The 20034-nt window shown below is 43.1% G+C and overlaps 1 protein-coding gene across 1 annotated transcript in view; it reads left to right on the top strand.

Annotated features, from left to right (window-relative positions):
* Positions 1-20034, top strand: part of LOC137561392 (chloride anion exchanger-like) — a 65348-nt gene that overhangs the window by 15614 nt on the left and 29700 nt on the right. Inside the window, exons 6-9 of the mRNA XM_068272686.1 lie at positions 1714-1866; positions 4759-4841; positions 5235-5382; positions 7383-7496. Of these exons, the coding sequence (XP_068128787.1) occupies positions 1714-1866; positions 4759-4841; positions 5235-5382; positions 7383-7496 (498 nt within the window). The remainder of the gene's footprint in view (positions 1-1713; positions 1867-4758; positions 4842-5234; positions 5383-7382; positions 7497-20034) is intronic.

Below are 20034 nucleotides of genomic sequence, written 5' to 3'. Positions count from 1 at the left end.
ACATAATGTATATCAAGGGTGACATAGATGTATAGCGTTTTATTGTATCAAAAATGTATTTTTATACTGGCCACAATCCCAAAAAATTTGCATAAAACACATATCAGAAACGCATACAAAACGCACAAAACTGCACTCGCGATTCATACGTGCGAAACGCAAAAGCAGTAAAACGCAAGACAAACGCATATGCCAAAGGCATATGTGAAGCACAAACGCCCTCAAAACACACTTCATTATGACAAAAACCGCACAAACAAATATGCAGTGAAACGCAACCTTTCACGCACCATCTAGTGTGTCCCCAGCCTGGATGACAAGCTGAACAGAGTAGGAGCTTGTTACTCATTTTCCACACCTGGTCTAATCCACTGACTGCAAGTAAACTTGGGAGACTCCCATGTCACAGTCTGTGCTACAAATCCTGTGTTCTACACATGAATAAATAATACGGGGGGGTGAGCAGCACAAACCAAATATTATGCAATTCAATGCAAAGCATGCACGCAGCACTGGAGATCCCCAACCTCCATACAAAATACATAATAAAAGAGGGCTGCAGCAAACAACAGGAAAAACAGCGACAGGGGCTCTTGGTCATACCTTAAAGGGCTTAAAGAGGAACTCCAGCGAAAATAATGTAATAAAAAAAGTGCTTCATTTTTACAAACATTATGTATAAATGATTTAGTCAGTGTTTGCCCATTGTAAAATATTTTAAATCCCTGATTTACATTCTGACATTTATTACATGGTGACATTTTTACTGTTGGCAGGTGACGTATGCTGCATGCTTTTTTGACAGTTGGAAACAGCTGTAAACAGCTATTTCCCACAATGCAACAAGGTTCACAGACAGGAAACTGACAACTGCCAGGAGTACCACTCACAGACAGGAAACTGCCAGGAGTACCACGGTCCTCAGAGTTTCCTATGGGAGGGGTTTCACCACAATATCAGTCATACAGCGCCCCCTGATGGTCTGTTTTTGAAAAGGAATAGATTTCTCATGTAAAAGGGGGTATCAGCTACTGATTGGGATAAAGTTCAATTCTTGGTCGGAGTTTCTCTTTAAAGCAAACCGAGGCCAGGAAAAACATTAAAGAAAAACATACTACCTGATCCATGGGGCTAACGGCATCAGGTAGACCCCCTTACCACCGCTCCTCGCTGCTCCAGAGCGGAGTTCTCCTTTAGTTTCAGTTCTGAAAAAAATAGCTGCAACCCCAGAGTCAGGATGCTGCAGTTCGGCCTCTTTGCTTCTCCTCACAGAGCAGAGGTTGGGGAGAGGCAAGCAGGGGTGGGATAGAGGTGGGGGATAGACTTGGAGGGGTGAGATAAAGGGGGAGGGGCACACAGAGGAAAGAAATGTGCATAGTTTAAAAGGAAATTAATATGGCATCCTCCATATCCCTCTCACTTCAGTTGCCTTTTAAGGATAAGCTGTGATGCTTGCAATTTCCTATACTGATTATTAATAGTAAAGCCAATTTAAAAGACAAAAAACTTTTTTTTTTTAACCACTCAGTATACATTAATCTGTTCTATTTGATCAAGAACTCTAAAAAGAAAGAATACATATTATTGTCCCGGTGTAAATGGTTTTTACATTTTTTCTGATTGCTAATTTTGGTGTAATTTACTCTCTGGAATGCAGGTTTATATAACTGTTCAAATGTGCAGGTTTATAAAACTGTTCATATTTTTTTACAGACTCTTGAAAATCTTTTTTCAAAAATTACAAAGACAAACATTGCTGATCTTGTTACATCAATAATCATCATGGTTGTGGTTTTTGCGGTCAAAGAAGTCAATGACCGTTTTAAGTCAAAGATTCCTGTCCCAATCCCAATAGAGGTTATAATGGTAAGTAGAGTTGCTGAGAAAGCCAGTGCTTTCAAATAAACAATGATATATTGCAGACAGTCTGCAAATACACAGCTAGTTAAAACTGCATATTAAGTTTGCCTTACATTGTAGCTGTTTTTTTTTCTCAAATAAGGTAAAATGGAACTTTACTGAGAAGTAGTAGTGGGGAAAAAATAATAAATCAAGACATTTAATTGATCCACCATTTTTTGGCTTTTTACACACACACGCACGCACGCATACACACTATATATATATATATATACATATATATATACATATATACACACACACACACATATATATATATATATACTGTATATATGGGTTGCAAAAGTATTCGGCCCCCTTGAAGTTTTCCACATTTTGTCACATTACTGCCACAAACATGAATCAATTCTATTGGAATTCCACGTGACAGACCAATACAAAGTGGTGTACATGTGAGAAGTGGATCGAAAATCCATCATTCCAAACATGTTTTACAAATAAATAACTGCAAAGTGGGGTGTGCGTAATTATTCGGCCCCCTGAGTCAATACTTTGTAGAACCACCTTTTGCTGCAATTACAGCTGCCAGTCTTTTAGGGTATATCTCTACCAGCTTTGCACATCTACAGACTGAAATCCTTGCCCATTCTTCTTTGCAAAACAGCTCCAGCTCAGTCAGATTAGATGGACAGCGTTTGGGAACAGCAGTTTTCAGATCTTGCCACAGATTCTCGATTGGAATTAGATCTGGACTTTGACTGGGCCATTCTAACACATAGATATGTTTTGTTTTAAGCCATTCCATTGTTGCCCTGGCTTTATGTTTAGTGTCATTGTCCTGCTGGAAGGTGAACCTCCGCCCCAGTCTCAAGTCTTTTGCAGTCTCCAAGAGGTTTTCTTCCAAGTTTGCCCTGTATTTGGCTCTGTATCTTCCCATCAACTCTTCACTGTCCCTGCTGAAGAGATGCACGATGATGCTGCCACCACCATATTTGACAGTGGGGATGGTATGTTCAGAGTGATGTGCAGTGTTAGTTTTCCGCCATACATAGTGTTTTGCATTTTGGCCAAAAAGTTCAATTTTGGTCTCCTCTGACCAGAGCACCTTCTTCCACATGGTTGCTGTGTCCCCCACATGGCTTGTGGCAAACTGCAAACGGGACTTCTTATGCTTTCTGTTAACAATGCCTTTCTTCTTGCCACTCTTCCATAAAGGCCAACTTTGTACAGTGCATGACTAATAGTTGTCCTATGGACAGAGTCTCCTGTCTGAGCTGTAGATCTCTGCAGCTCGTCCAGAGTCACCATGGGCCTCTTGACTGCATTTCTGATCAGCGCTCTCCTTGTTCGGCCTGTGAGTTTAGGTGGATGGCCTTGTCTTGGTAGGTTTACAGTTGTGCCATACTCCTTCCATTCCTGAATGATCGCTTGAATAGTGCTCTGTGGGATGTTCAATGCTTTGGAAACTTTTTGGAGCCTAAGCCTGCTTTAAATTTCTCAATAACTTGATCCCTGACCTGTCTGGTGTGTTCTTTGGACTTCACGGTGTTGTTGCTCCCAATATTCTCTTAGACAACCTCTGAGGCCCTCACAGAGCAGCTGTATTTATACTGACATTAGATTACACACAGGTGCACTTTATTTAGTCATTAGCACTCATCAGGCAATGTCTATAGGCAACTGCCTGAACTCAGATCAAAGGGGGCCGAATAATTATGCACACACCACTTTGCAGTTATTTATTTGTAAAAAATGTTTGGAATCGTGTATGATTTTCGTTACACTTCTCATGTGTACACCACTTTGTGTTGGTCTTTCAAGTGGAATTCCAATAAAATTGATCCATGTTTGTGGCAGTAATGTGACAAAATGTGGAAACCGTCAAGGGGGCTGAATACTTTTGCAACCCACTGTATGTATATATATGAATATATATATATATATATATATATATATATATATATATATTACTAATATAATAAATGGGAAAGTTATGGAGGCTGCCATATGTACCAGTTGCCTGGCTGTCCTGCTGAACCTACGGCTCTAATACCTTTAGCCATAGACCCTGAACAAGCATGCAGCAGATCAGATACTCTGACTCAGCTGACTCATGTTTTACAGGATTAGCCATATGCTTTTTCCAGGGTTTTGACTCAGACACTACTTATGCTAGAAGAGCAACATGGCTGCCAGGCAACTGGCATTGTTTAAAATGGAATAAATATGGCAGCATAGCCCTCTCACCTCGGGTTTCCTTTAAATGAGCTCTGGCTCAGAGAAGGTGGTGGGTTTCTGAATCGTGTTTACATATGACCTCTCCTTTGCATTGAGTGTCAGCTTACATTTGTGGATGCAGAAAACTTTTTTTTACGGGCAATGGGTTTCAGAAGTGATTGTGAGCCCAAGCTTTTTGTATTGAAATGTTTCACAACCTTCAAACTATTTTGGAATATTGATATTAGTCCCAATACAAAAGGTATAAAAGTCATTTTTCCAGCCAGCATCTTTGTATATAAATGACAGCAGCCAGGAAAACTAAAAGGTCAAGGACAACTGGCCAGAGCTGTTCTGGGCCAGCCACCCATTATTCAAGCCAATAAATGTTCTTGACCTTGTGGCCTTCCTGGCTGCCGTCATTTATATACATAGGTGCTGGCTGAATAAAAGAATCTCATACAAGGAAAGTAATAATTCTTTAATATAGGTTAGTTCAGATAGTACAATGTTTTACTGCTAGTTTAGATTCCAGACATCCACTTCAGGAAGATATATGATAATGTTGGTGCTGCTTGCACTGAGGCTCAAAGGACAGTACAGAATAGATGATATTACACAGCACAAGGAACATAAAGTCTTACATAATTTCTTCTTTCCTTTTTGTTATTCACTCTGTAGACAGTAATTGCAACTGGGGTATCATATGGATTTAACTTCCAAAGTAGATTCAGCGTTGACATTATTGGAAAACTGGAAAGAGGGTAAGAAATTTTTATACATGTATGTCTGCACACACACACACACACACACACACACACACACACACACACACACACACACACACATACACACACACACACACACACACACACATATATATAGTATGTATATATATATATATATATATATATATATATATATATATATATATATATATATTTATATATATATATATATCATGTTAAGCAAGATTCATTAATAAACATTCAATAATTATAAAGACAAATATATGCAAGAAACATGCCAGCACATAGCTCTGAAATAATGTAAAGGAACCATTATCTTCACATTTATAATTTTCATAATTTAAATATGAAATACAAATGTATAATATAAGGGCATTTATATTGATTTCTATTGTTTTATTGTTATAGATTTAAACCGCCAATGGCACCAAATGTTGCATATTTTAAAGACTGTGTCGGAGATGGTTTTTCCATTGCAATTGTTGGCTTTGCTGTAGCCTTTTCTGTTGCCAAAGTCTATTCAATCAAGCATGACTATGTAATAAATGGTAATCAGGTATGTTTAAGTATTATAAAAAGTAAATTCAAATATATTTCAAGCTGGTAGAGATATTTACTTTGATCATACAGGTAATTAGATTAGAACGGCAAAGTGAAAAATTTAGTGGCACTACAATTTCTATGTAACTAGCTATTGCTCTGAATTGTCATCACTAAATAGTTCATAAATACATTATATCTACAAACCTACACTATTCTATTTTCAGTGAAGACTAAGTGTATCTAAAGATGGCCATACATCATACATTTTTTTTTCTTTTTTTATTGGATTTTTCAAAAATACAATTAATCAAGAAAATTAAGTTTAAAGGATTTAAACCAATCCACCACAAACTATTTCATTTTTTTTTTCAAAAAATTGATCAGAATTTTCCAGCATGGCTGTTAGATTAAAAAAGCAAAAATTTAGGAGGTTTAATTGATTTTTCCAGTTGATTTTGCCATACAATTGGTAATTTTTATCAAAAAGAACAGGAACATCAAACATTCTGGTTGAATTTTGTATGGCCACCTTAAAGCGGATCTGAGATGAAAAACTAACTATAACTTGTCTATATATATCTTATCTAAAGTTTAGCTAGTTTGCACAGCAAATGTAGCTGCAAACAGCTTCAACAGAATATGATGCATATAGGAACACAATTTTGCAATGAGTAAAAGTTTATCTCGGATCCACTTTAACACTCCAGTACAGTGGAAGAATAGATGATCATTTTTTTTAACTGAACACTAAGGCTACTTGCACACCAAGACGTTGCGTTAGGTGCTACGTTAAGGTCGCATAACGTGCACCTAACACAACGTATGGTGCTGCAAGAGCCGACGGTAGAGTGAGCCGCGTTAGGCGGCTCAATTCCTATAATGTCTCCCAGAGTGGCGCTGATTGGCCAGCGGGTCCACGTGATGCGGAGCGAGACACTCCGCATCACGTGGTCCCGCCGGCCAATCAGCGCCCGCCAGTGCAGTGAATATTAAGTAGCCATGTGCGCGGCTACTGTAGCTGGCTCTCCCCGCCTCCTCTCCGCCCTCCACAGCGCATGTGCAAACAGTCTAACGCGGCTATAGCCGCTCCAACGCCGTAGCATGCTGCACTTTGCGGAGAACGTGCAGCGTTACATGTAACGCAACGTGGGCTGTGTGAACAGCCCACTTGTGGGTACATTGCTGTGCGTTGGGGGAGCGTTACAGGCGCACTAACGTGCGCCTGTAACGTCTTGGTGTGTAAGCAGCCTAATGCTAAAAAAGATGCGGAACATGTACAGGAAAGTACTTTTTTTGGGAATCTGATTCTAAAAAGTAGCGAGCAAAAAAAAAAACCGCACGACTTTTCATTTTCCTCATTTTAAAAAATGACCACTGTATGCCATGTTTATAAAAGGACATGCATTGTGTTTGTCGCTGGTAATCAGTGCTTGATTGCTAACACGGTAATTTTGCTAAATTAGTGGTCTGCAGCTCCATTCAGATATATGGAAGAAGGGATCAGCAGCCATAACGGTTTCTTCTCACTAGCAAAAGTAGCAATATCCCACTCATTTACTTTCATTGTGACCACTTAAATTGTCAATTTGCTGCAAAAGTGGCAAAGAGTTTCTGAAAAATCGCCACTGTTCTCCACTGCTGCCTACAGCATTTGGTACAAGGGGTGAATGCGATCGGCAATTTAGGAAGTGATGATCAGGTTATATATAATTGTGATCCCAGATTTTTAGCATAGATTATGGCTAAAACTGGCAATTGAATAAAAGTGTTGATTAGGCTGCAAAGTAGTGATTGTTTCAGCTGATCACTTTTATAAATATTGTAAATGGAAAAATGCCCTAATTTCATCAGACATAATGGCATTTTTCTGCTGATCATCTGATTGCCTTCTTTTTAAATAGCCCTGTTTATTTACCTTTCTTTGACTATTGTTATTATATATGAAAAAAAAACATGTTTTTCCCTACATGCGTAAGCAATTTTTTAATCAATAGTCTTTTTTCTATTCTGCAGGAGTTGGTGGCTTTTGGATCAAGCAATATATTTGGTGGCTGTTTTAGAGGTTTTGCTGCAAGCACCTCACTATCTAGGTCAGCTGTCCAAGAAAGTACTGGAGGGAAAACACAGGTCACAATATCTTTGTATTATAATAATAATAATAATAATAATAATAATAATTACAGGTTGCTAGTTTAATAGTGTAATTATTTTCATGTTGCTCACTAGACTACATAATCTTAATAACTTCTTGGATACTTATTAGCTGTGCTGTGATGTATTGTATTATAGCCAAAATATTTTTTGAAAATGGCATTGTGATTCATTGGTTGGTAAATCATTTATTTACTAGTGACCAGTTCTAGTCATGTTGATTTCAAACCCCCAAAGGGAGTGTCATGGCATATGCATTGGGTTCAATGGTATATCTTTTGAAGGCAATGAACAATCGTGTAGAAAACAGAACAGATTCGTGTAGAAAACAGTCTGTTTCACTTCAAACCAATTCAATCTTTCAATGGGTAATATCAATTTACGGTAGATAGAGCATATCTGAGAATTTACACACAAAAAAAATCCTGTTTATTGTGGCTTAACCTCCCTGGGGGTTAATTTTTTTTGCCAAATAGGCAAAAATCCTTTTTTTTTTTATTTATTTTTTTTGTGTTTCATGTAAAGCTACCAGAGTGGTAGCTACATGAAACACCACTAGAGGGCGCATGTGGCCCTCTAGTGCGATTGTCGCCGGCATCAATAGCAAACAGGGGAACGCATATATAACGCGCTCCCCTGTTTGGCTTCTCCTGTCACCATGGTGACGATCAGAATGACGTCATGGACGTCAGCCGACGTCCTGACGTCAGACGCCTCCGATCCAGCCCATAGCGCTGCCCAGAACTCATTGGTCCGGGCAGCGCAGGGCTCTGGCGGGGGCCTCTTCTGCCGCCGCGTGCGGGCGATCGCCACAGAGCGGCGGCGATCAAGCTGTGCGCGCGGCTAGCAAAGTGCTAGCTGCGCGCACAGCACTTTAAATAGCGCAAATCGCCCCACCAGGGGCTGAGATATCTTCCTGCGCGGCATAGTCCGAGCTCAGCTCGGGCTTACCGCCAGGAAGGTTAATTTGGCTATTACAGTAGAATGATCTCAGCAGTCCACATAAACAACTAAAACAAAGATCTAAAGACAGTTTAGCAGCAAACTTTATGAAAACTAATATTTTTGACAGTCTTAAAACTTTTGGCCAGGACTGTAGTCATGACTTAGTTTAGCAGTTTTCTCTCTTCTGCTCTCTATGTTTTTATCTTTCCCCTCTGCCATCTATTGTTTATCATACATCAAGCGCAAGCAGGATTTATCACTCTAAAGCTGTATACACATGCAAGACTGAGACGGCCGATAACGACCGCCTCAGCCAATAATCTGGCAAGTGTACAGCAGCCCCCGATGAACGACCGCTGCTTGGCTAGCAGATCAGTTCTGCCAAGCAATGACTGATTGCTGTGTTGCGCCGCTTGCCCTGCCCGTCACATAGTTAAATAGTTACATAGTCAGGGCCACTGACGCAGTTGTGTGCGCTTTTCAGTTACACATCAATGCTACAGATGCTGAAAAGCGGACAGAAGCAGAAACAACTGCATTAGTGGGCTCAGGCCCTTACTTTGGATGTTCAACCAGAAAAAAAAATCGGGTCCTGAGTTAACCCGCCCGTCATGTCATGAGTGCGCAGTCCGACGTCCCTCCAACTCCCTGAACAGCAACAGAACGCGTCATCAGCTGTATAGCTGGCACATGTCTGTATAGTCTGGTCCAGTGATGTTGCCTGGGGGATCGGGTCCTGATCCCTGACGGGCAACATTACTCAGCCCATGTGTATGGGCCTTAAAGAGACACTGAAGCGAGAATAAATCTCGCTTCAAAGCTTATATTTAGCAGGGGCATGTGTGCCCCTGCTAAAACGCCGCTATCCCGCGGCTAAACGGGGGTCCTTTACCTCCCAAATCCCCCCCTGCAAAATCCGCGACCAACTTGGTCGTAGATTTTGCTGCTGTTGAGGCAGGGCTAATGGCTGCAGCCCTGCCTTTCAGTGCCGTCTATCAGCGGCGCATCGCCGCCTCTCCCCCGCCCCTCTCAGCGAAGGAAGACTGAGAGGGGCGGGGGAGAGGCGGAGATACGTGCTGATAGACGCGCGTGAGGCAGGGCTGCGGTGGTTAGCCCTGCCCCTATGCGGGAGAGATCCACGGGACTCCACGAGGGGATTTGGGAGGTAAGGGACCCCCGTTTAGCCGCGGGATAGCGGCATTTTAGCAGGGGCACACATGCCCCTGCTGAATATAAGCTCTGAAGCGAGATTTATTCTCGCTTCAGAGTCTCTTTAAGGTAATAAGGATTAAAGGGCACATTCGATGAGTTAATAAATAAAAAAAACACTTATCTGGGGCTTCCTCCAGCCCCTGTCAGCCGTCCTGTGCCCACACCACAGCTCCGCTCCACACTGGTGGTCCGGGGACACCTCTGGCACAAGATGCATACTGCGCTTGCGCGAGCGGCTCTTAGAGTCGGGCTGACATCATCCAGACTGTACTGCGCAGGCGCAGTAGTTCTGCGTCTGTGCAGAACAGCCCGGATGACGTCAGTGTGACTCAATGAGCCGCACAGTGGAACCCAAGAAGATGGAGGAAGATCTGTACACCTGCGCAGTGTTAGGGAGTCTTGCCCAAGGTCCCCTCACTGAATGGGTGTTGGCTTACTGATCAGGAAGAGCCAAGATTGGAACCCAGGTCTCCTATGTCAGAGGCAGAGCCCCTAACTAGTCCCAAACCAGTACACTATCATACAATTTTACAATTCTCAAACAATTGGGTAGCTGATTTCCCCTTCTTGCACTCATCCACTGCAGATTGTTTTTGTTTTTACTTGTGAGGACAAAGGGCTTCATTCTCAGAATATGGTGTGCATGAGCCTCAAACTTCTATTAAAAAAAAAAAAAAACTGAAGAAAACTTGGCTTGGCAATGTTACTGTTGAACAATGCAAATGCAGCCTTAATATTTCTGGTAATACCAATAGGAAAGATATATAATCAAGACCATTCATGAATGTAATGCAATGTAGTGTAAAAATGGAAACAGAATCTTGATTATGGAAGTGCTTAGTGTGTCTCGGGAGACAGGAATGTAAATTCTGCTCAAGTGAACTCACTCATATGTGCAAACTAGTTGAAAGGTTAATTGATTTACATGGGTTGCTCAATAAATATGCAACTAAATGCCAATAAATGTAGTTACAGCAGTGCAGTTAAACTTCAACTTGTGGAAGCAGAGATGGGCTTTGTTTTTAACAGCTGTGATAGACTGTTCACAGACAGTGGCCATGAACCCATGCAGTGACTTCCATTAGAGAATCAGTTCTGTTTTCTAAAACAATACTGCCTGAGAGTCAGAAGATTACAGCCATTAAATATTATCTTCTGGCCTATATATGCACCTAAATGCCAATAAATGTAGTTACTGTGATAAACTTAAACCTAAGTCAAACAAAATATGTACATTTTGGTTGGTTACACAGTGGGCATCGCCAAGTACACAGCAGAATTGGATACCACTCGGCACTCAGAAGAATTTCTCTAGAGGGAAAAAGGGGAGATCAGTCTGCACTTGTATAAATCGTATTACATGCACCCCAATATTGCACTTGTATGGAGGCTTTTCCAAGTAAGCTTGGTGGCGTGCAACCGGCAAATTATAAGCAGAAAACAATCCAGTGGGCATTGCGTTCCCTGTGGCAGCAGGAACACAACAGGAAAGCAGTGCCATACATTATCCATGCGTTGTGTTGCATACAGTGAAGCATACAGTCAATTATTATAATTTATTGTATTTATATAGCGATAACATATTATGCAGTGCTGGACAATAAATAGGGAACACATACAATGTAAACAAGGGGTGACAAACAGAGGTAGCAAACGGTTATACAACATAGCACAAGGTCATCCATGCAAATAGGGTATAAGATGCATGATCACATGATTTTACAGAGACCCAGCAATTCAAGTCCGAGTTAGTATATGGGAAGGGTGTCATAGCTGGGGTTGCAAGATCAAGAAGGACACACAAAGGAGGGATGGGGAGACCCTGCCAAAGGCTTACAATCTAATGGGTGGGGGAGGGACACATAAGGTCGAGCCGTGGAAAAGGTGCTCAGCTGAGAGATTTAAAGTGTGGTAGATGGGGGTAGGTCATTTTAAAGAAATGTGTTTTGAGGGTTGTTTGAAGGTGTTGAACGAAGGGTCGAGACTGAGGGGGTGGGAGGGAGTTCCATAGGGTGGGGAAAGTCCTGTAGGCATGCATAGGAGTGAGAAATGCGTGGGGCAGTCTAGTGGAGATCATTGGAGGGGGCGGGCAGGTATATATATCGGTGGATGAGCTCAGAGATGTAGGTTGGGCAGGTCATGTGCACAGATTTGTAGGCATGTGCCACTGTATTGTTATTGTTGATGTTATGCTGTAAACACCGTACAGGCAGTGCATTGGGAAACTCTGTCAGTCCAAATGGCAATGGCCGCACTGTGAAAGTCTCATTGCTTTCGCATTGCAATGCGACGCTCTGCGTTAAAATGTGGCTATTAGGAGGCACCGTAAGTCTCCTTTGTGAAAATCTGTTTGTAATTAAATCTATAATGGTAACACACAGGAAAATGAGAACTAAGAAAATGCTCCTGACTGGAACAAGGCCTATTTCTAAACCCTAAGTGTCTGTCTGACCTACAGAATCTGTCTGACCTACCCATTTCCACACATTGAGTGGTGCTAAGCCCATCAGCCACATCTTTCCTTAAACTTATAGAGGTAGTTAGAGATTGTGTTTTTATAGATTCAGGAGTGATATCTCCACTTGTTGTGTAGGGAACATGATAATTTAAAGTACAACTGTAGTTAATGGTATATGAAGGCTGCCATATTTTTTTCCTTATTTCCAATACCAGTTGCCTGGCTGTCCTGCTGATCCTCTGCCTATAATACTTTTAGCCATAGACCCTGAACAAGCATGCAGCAGATCAGGTGTTTCTGACATTATTGTCAGATCTGATGAGATTAGCTGCATGCTTGTTTCTGGTATGTGATTCAAACACTACTGCAACCAAATAGACCAGCAGGATAGCCAGGCAACTGGTATTGTTTAAAAGGAAATAAATATGGCAGCCTCCATAAATCTCTCACTACAGTTGTCCTTTAACTTGCTATGGTGGGAACGTGTTAACTGCACTTGTGTTTGGGACATGACATCTGCACTTTTTCTGTGAGGACTCGGAGCATGATATTGGCACATCTTCTGTAGAATGCTTTCACAGTGAAGTAGGCACAGCATCCAGTTTTGGGTGCTTGATGATGCGACATAGGCAGTGTCTCTCCAATATCCAGCAAGAAAACACAGTTCATCAGCACACAAGTCGTAATATAGTTAAATGCAGCGCACTTTTATTGTGAAATCAGCCACATATGGTTCTGATAATTGTTTCGGGGGGCCCTTCAGGGTCCCCCTTTTCTCACCATGTGAGAAACGTGGGCCCTGCGAGGCCCCCCGAAACAATTATCAGAACCATATGTGGCTGATTGCACAATAAAAGTGCGTTGCATTTAACTTTATTACGACTGGTGTGCTGAAAACTGTGTTTTCTCACATCTTCTGCACTTATTTGCATCTGCACTTATTTGTTCTGTGGGAAGCATGACATCTGCGCTCGTTATGCGGGGTAAAAGGTTATGTTGTCAACACTTGTTATGTGGAGGCATGATATCCGAACATGTTATGTCCCAACAGTCTTAAGAATGGTGAATCAGGCCTTTGTATAAAAAAAAGTTTGAGGACTCTGGGCCTAATGTCTATGGTCATCTTAACAGAAGCCCAAGTTTGACATCTAGTGTTTGCATGTTTACTGTTGTTACAGCCCTCAATCTTAAAGTGAACCTGAGGTGAAAGTGATATGGAGGCTGCCATATTTTTTTTCCTTTTAAGCAATACCAGTTGCCTGACTGTCCTGCTGATCCTCTGGGGACATTTATCAAGAATGTCTGAGACAACATATTGGAAGGTGTTTAGAAATCCGTGCAGAACTGTCTCAAACATCTTAAGATATCTGTAACGATTGTGGAACTTTCTCCGTGTTCAGCGCACAACGCGTGCGCTGACACGGCGGAAATCCTCCACAAGCGTGTAATTGCAGGCACCCAGCAAAAGGTGCTACGCACCCGTAGAGGGAAAATTCCTGTCGGCAGATGGCGCTGGGGAGTGCTGAGGAACCAATCCTCTGTACCTCCACAAATGCCAGACAGGAATTGTACGAAGCGCAGAATGCAATCGCAAGAGAGGCGATTACGAATGAGATGAGCAAAGGGACAGGTTGTATGTGTGTGCGCCAATCCAGTCGCCACCCCGCGACCGCGCACACACAACAGCAGATATGAAATAGGAACACGATCGCGAGAGGTGCGATCGCCAGACGTGACACAAGGCAGATCAGAATAGAATACGAGGGTAGCAAAGGCACAGCAAATAAAACAATGAGGAGATACGGAAAATAACAAATGCTAGCTAACCACGAACACCGCACTCATTCGCAACAGTGCACGCGGTTATGCGCGGTCTCCACATGCTAAGCACAATAGAGACAAGCATGCCTAACTAACCATTAACAGACAAACATGAAACAGAGGACGCGAGCGCTTGCTTAACGGTTACCTCACCGAGCCTCCAGCAAGCGTAGCAGACAGACACACGAAAACAGGGACAAGCGAGAGATAGGATCTACAGCACTAGCGAAAAGTGGCTAGCGCGATCCAAGTACAGAGTAGCAGAACAGAAGGATCCCCAGCGCTAGCGAAAAGTGGCTAGCGCGATCCCAGAAGACAGAACAGAAGGATCCCCAGCGCTAGCGAAAAGTAGCTAGTGCGATCCCAGGAGACAGAACAGAAGGATCCCCAGCGCTAGCGAAAAGTAGCTAGCGCGATCCCAGGAGACAGAACAGAAGAGATAGCTGGTAGCAACCGCTGCACCAGCTATACTCCAAGAACAGAGATCAGAACCATTTCCTGTCGACCACCATAGGGACAGGACAATGGCAACAGGCAAGACAAGACAGAACAGGCAATACAGATAATACAATCCTAACTGCACTAGGGAAATCTGCCTAGCGCAGATTCAGGAATTACTCTAAGCTGATGTTCAAACAGAGAGCAAGGCTGACACCCCACCAGGAGTGTTACATAGGACGAAATCCTTATGAACAGCAAAGCATTGTGGGAAAGACATAGTACTTATAGTACACGCCTCCAATGAATGTGGCCAGGCAATTTGCATGACAACGTATGCAAATTCCTCTGCAAGCACAAGCTGCAAAACTGACAGAAGCTCTTCTTTCCAGAGTCCTGCAGCATGCAAATCAAAACAATGGTCAAAAAGCTGCCTGCCTGCACAGGCAGCTGAGCAAATCATCACAGTACCCCCCCCCCCCCCTCCAGGGTCGAATTCCAGACGACCCTCAAAACTGCTATTAGCAACAGACTCAAACTGAAGACTCATGAAGGTCAGGACAGCCCGACAAGGTCCAATTCCAGAGTCAGTCCACCCGAAACCGACCTCATCGGAAACAGAAGCCACCGAAACATGCCCATCAGTACTACCAGTCTCAGTATAACACCCATCAGGACTGTGAACGCCAGAGAAGAAGCCATCGACACCCTCCAGACAATACCCACCACCTTCCAAGGAGCGTCCGAAAATACCAAACCTGTTTGAAGTGTCCCTTACAACACAAAAGCCACCGTTGATCTTATCCAGGGTACAAAGCAAAATTTCTCCCGGAATCTTCCAGAACCTTTTGGAGCTCCACAGAGATCCCAAGAGGCCAGAACAATCACCAGGCTCACATGGAGAATTACCAAGAACCCCCATGGAACCAATGACAATTCTGGATTCAGAATTACGAGGACCCCCATCAAGATCAAGACTTTCAGGGACCACTTCTGGGCATGCAAGCAGGCAGGCCATATCAGAGCATGTCTCCACCGAGGAAGCATCTGAGTACGCTGGTAACCGAGGCACACTTGGGCTTTCTGGGTCACAGAGCACACTGGGGTACACCAGCACAGGAGAAACCTCAGGACATGTCGGGGAACTGCCAACCTCAGAGTCCAACACGAGGAAACCAAAACCAGGACCGGGCAGAGAATCATCACGAGCAATGGTCTCTAGCACTGGACTTTCAAAAGAAGACTCGGACTCAAATTCAGAAATTTCTGTGACTGCAATATCATCATTGACTACATATGAGTGAAGCTCCACCAGAGCTGCAAAGGTAGTCAGCACAACAGCAATGCCTACTGAAGTGGGCAACACCTCAGAAGGACTTGGGGGGCAGGAGACATCTCCTACAAGTTCTGCTCCCTTTGGGAGGAACTCTGAGACCTCCAGAATATCAGACAAAACTTCAGGAACATAATTTTTCAAGTTTTCTGAGAAGGATTCTGAACTATCCATGTTACAGGGCAAAACTGGAACTTTATTTTGTGGACAGGGCAAATGTCCCAGGGAAGGTTCCACTATAAACTGAGACTGGATCTCATCATCATGAGCGGAATGTACAGGAATATCTACTAGAACACACACTGACTCCCCAACTTTAATCTCACTGCACCCCGAATACTGCGTAGCAGTCAAATTAGCTTGCAACTCCAAAACTGCAGAAAAACAGGTGAGTATAGCAGCAATACCTAGACGAGCCTCTAGGGGCACTGCAGGAGACATTGTACAAGGCAATATTAACTCATCCAGAGTACAGGGTGCAGAATCAGAATTTTCCTCAAAACAAGAAAGGGACTCACAAATGTCAGTGCAAGTGGAGATCATGTTTTTATTCATGGTACAGGGCAGATTCAGAGAAAGCATCTCTGAACAAGGTAAAGAAGGTTCAGCATCAGATTCGCAAAACCGAAGCGCTGTCTCACTCTTAGATTCGGCTAACAATGTCGAATCCGAGGAATCAGAACGCAAAACCTGCGAATCAAAATTCACTTTAGGTTGTGAAACTGACGCTTCTATAGCGCAAACCTCCGCGATCTGCGGAGCAGACTGCAAGGCATCTAGGACCGAAACGCTGGAGCAACTGTCCCCAGGCAACGGGCCCTTACAGGTGTGAACAGGGTGAGACAGAGACTCATTTGCAGAAGAAATGGCGACATCAACAGGATAAACTTTATTAGGCATAAAAATTTTACTTTTGACGCTGCATAGTCGAGAAATTTTCCCCATAGCAGGGTCACAGACGGAAGATCTCAAAGATCTGTTTCTAAATGACAAAGGATCCCACACATCCTTGAGGAAACCGGCAGACTCATGCCGATCACAATCTGCAGGAACATCCGAGAAACAGGCATCAGATCGCACAGATTTAAACTGCACACTGTCAGGAGAGAATCCTCAGGATTCGCACAGGAATCAACCACAGCGGCATACTCATTCATTTCAGATTGCACAAAGTCAAGACTCTCATGCTTTACCCCAGAAAGGCAGGAACAATCATCCGACAACGATGTCTCTTTATTGGAATCAATTGGTTGGTGTGTGTGCAACTCATCCAAAATCGTTTGCCATACATAGATCACCAGATCCACATCATCCTTGTCACATTCATCGGAATCAATCAGAAGGTACATAGAATCGAGACAAGCATTCAAGACATCTTCGCTTTTTGCGATGTAAAAATCGCAAAAGGCTTTCCAATCAAAATCGAATTCCTCCAGCAAGGCCCCAACATCCCAGGAAGCAAATGGGGGTTCAAACAGGCCAGTATCCAAATAATCTCCATAGGAGTGGAGTTCAGGAACAAGAACAGATTTTTTAACTGCTTTAACGTAGTGTGCGATCCTACCTATAGCAGGATCCACATAAGCTTTGGATTGAGACAAAAAACCAGGAGACAGATCAACATCATTGTTATACTGAATGGTTTTGCACACTTCTGACTTGACAGAAATAACCTCTTTATTTGTAGTTGCTATGGGCAACGGATTTTTCCGCTGGGAAGTCTTCCTAGATCTTTTACGTTTAGACTTAGCAGCTCTGGATGGCTGCTTTTTGGATGAAAGAGTAGATGGAACAGCTGATTGAGCTGCTGACAACAACTCATTAAGGGGGTATGGTAATTGAGGTAATCTCAGCCAATTGTGAATTAAAAAGGCCAAGAATTCCAGGGGTCTTTGACTCAGGGTGGTATGATCTAACACATCATACCCCCACATTGACATTTCGCCCCCCAACAGAATGTAAACCATTTGGGGGGCCCAGGTAGACACTGGGGTGCATTGGAATTCAGGGCTCGCTAACAGTTTCGTACACTCAGACAAAAATTCGTCTGCTGATTCAGGTTCAAGTTTTTAAAATCTCTTAAAGGTACAAGAGCCATATTCCACAAAATCGTACAAATCGGAAATTCCGTCTACACTGGGGTTTTGGGTTGGGCTGTTCATACTGTAACGATTGTGGAACTTTCTCCGTGATCAGCGCACAACGCGTGCGCTGACACGGCGGAAATCCTCCACAAGCGTGTAACTGCAGGCACCCAGCAAAAGGTGCTACGCACCCGTAGAGGGAAAATTCCTGTCGGCAGATGGCGCTGGGGAGTGCAGAGGAACCAATCCTCTGTACCTCCACAAATGCCAGACAGGAATTGTACGAAGTGCAGAACGCAATCGCAAGAGAGGCGATTGCGAATGAGATGAGCAAAGGGACAGGTTGTATGTGTGTCCGCCAATCCAGTCGCCACCCCGCGACCGCGCACACACAACAGCAGATATGAAATAGGAACGCGATCGCGAGAGGTGCGATCGCCAGACGTGACACAAGGCAGATCAGAATAGAATACGAGGGTAGCAAAGGCACAGCAAATAAAACAATGAGGAGATACGGAAAATAACAAACGCTAGCTAACCGCGAACACCGCACTCATTCGCAACAGTGCACGCGGTTATGCGCGGTCTCCACGTGCTAAGCACAATAGAGACAAGCACGCCTAACTAACCATTAACAGACAAACATGAAACAGAGGACGTGAGCGCTTGCTTAACGGTTACCTCACCGAGCCTCCAGCAAGCGTAGCAGACAGACACACGAAAACAGGGACAAGCGAGAGATAGGATCCACAGCACTAGCAAAAAGTGGCTAGCGCGATCCAAGTACAGAGTAGCAGAACAAAAGGATCCCCAGCGCTAGCGAAAAGTGGCTAGCGCGATCCCAGAAGACAGAACAGAAGGATCCCTAGCGCTAGCGAAAAGTAGCTAGTGCGATCCCAGGAGACAGGACAGAAGGATCCCCAGCGCTAGCGAAAAGTAGCTAGCGCGATCCCAGGAGACAGAACAGAAGAGATAGCTGTTAGCAACCGCTGCACCAGCTATACTCCAAGAACAGAGATCAGAACCATTTCCTGTCGACCACCATAGGGACAGGACAATGGCAACAGGCAAGACAAGACAGAACAGGCAATACAGATAATACAATCCTAACTGCACTAGGGAAATCTGCCTAGCGCAGATTCAGGAATTACTCTAAACTGATGTTCAAACAGAGAGCAAGGCTGACACCCCACCAGGAGTGTTACATAGGACGAAATCCTTATAAACAGCACAGCATTGTGGGAAAGACATAGTACTTATAGTACACGCCTCCAATGAATGTGGCCAGGCAATTTGCATGACAACGTATGCAAATTCCTCTGCAAGCACAAGCTGCAAAACTGACAGAAGCTCTTCTTTCCAGAGTCCTGCAGCATGCAAATCAAAACAATGGTCAAAAAGCTGCCTGCCTGCACAGGCAGCTGAGCAAATCATCACAATATCACTAAATAGGGCAGTTTCATTCTGAAACTGTTCTTAAATAGGAGGAGTTAGGAAGGTTTCTCAAACAGTGCAATGTGTGAGGGAAATTGCTGTTGCTGAGGTAACCAATACATCTGCTGTATTGAATCAATGTCCAGCACTGGAAGGGTAAAGCACAGAACAGCTTCACAGGACACCTAGCAGCAAGAGGGAGGAGCACTTCACAAATTATGTCTAGCCTGCACTGCACAAGCTGTGTAGAAGTAATAATTATATTATTAATAATAATAATAATAATAATAATAATAATAATAATTTACAATTAGAAGTGCTATTAAGCACAGTTTAGGAATGGATTTGCGATTTTCTTAACTATAGTGCTGTTCTAGATATTCATGCTAACCTGCCGCTATTAAGTAGGGTTTAAGAATTTTCTTATTATCATGCAGAACTGTTCCCCCTGCTGGTTAGAGCTGTCTAAGAAGAAAAAACTGTTGGTAATGCTTTGATAAATCTGGCCTACTGCTTCTAATACTTTCAGCCATAGACTCTAAACAAGCATGCAGCAGGTCATGTGTGACAATATTGTCAGAATGCTTGTTTATGGTGTAATTCAGACACCACTGCAGCCAAAGAGATCAGCAGGGCTGCCAGACAACTAGTATTGTTTAAAGGGAAAGAAATATGGCAGCCTCCATATCACTCTCACCTTGGGTCACTTTACGTTCACTAGACTATTCACTTTGTTGGCATTTTCTGTGAGGTTTAAATTGCTTGCAGTTATGTAGTTCACAGTAACAG

Source organism: Hyperolius riggenbachi, chromosome 3 (genome assembly GCF_040937935.1).
Source record: "Hyperolius riggenbachi isolate aHypRig1 chromosome 3, aHypRig1.pri, whole genome shotgun sequence".
Taxonomy (NCBI): Eukaryota; Metazoa; Chordata; class Amphibia; order Anura; family Hyperoliidae; genus Hyperolius; species Hyperolius riggenbachi.
This window is presented reverse-complemented; position numbering and strand designations above follow the sequence as displayed.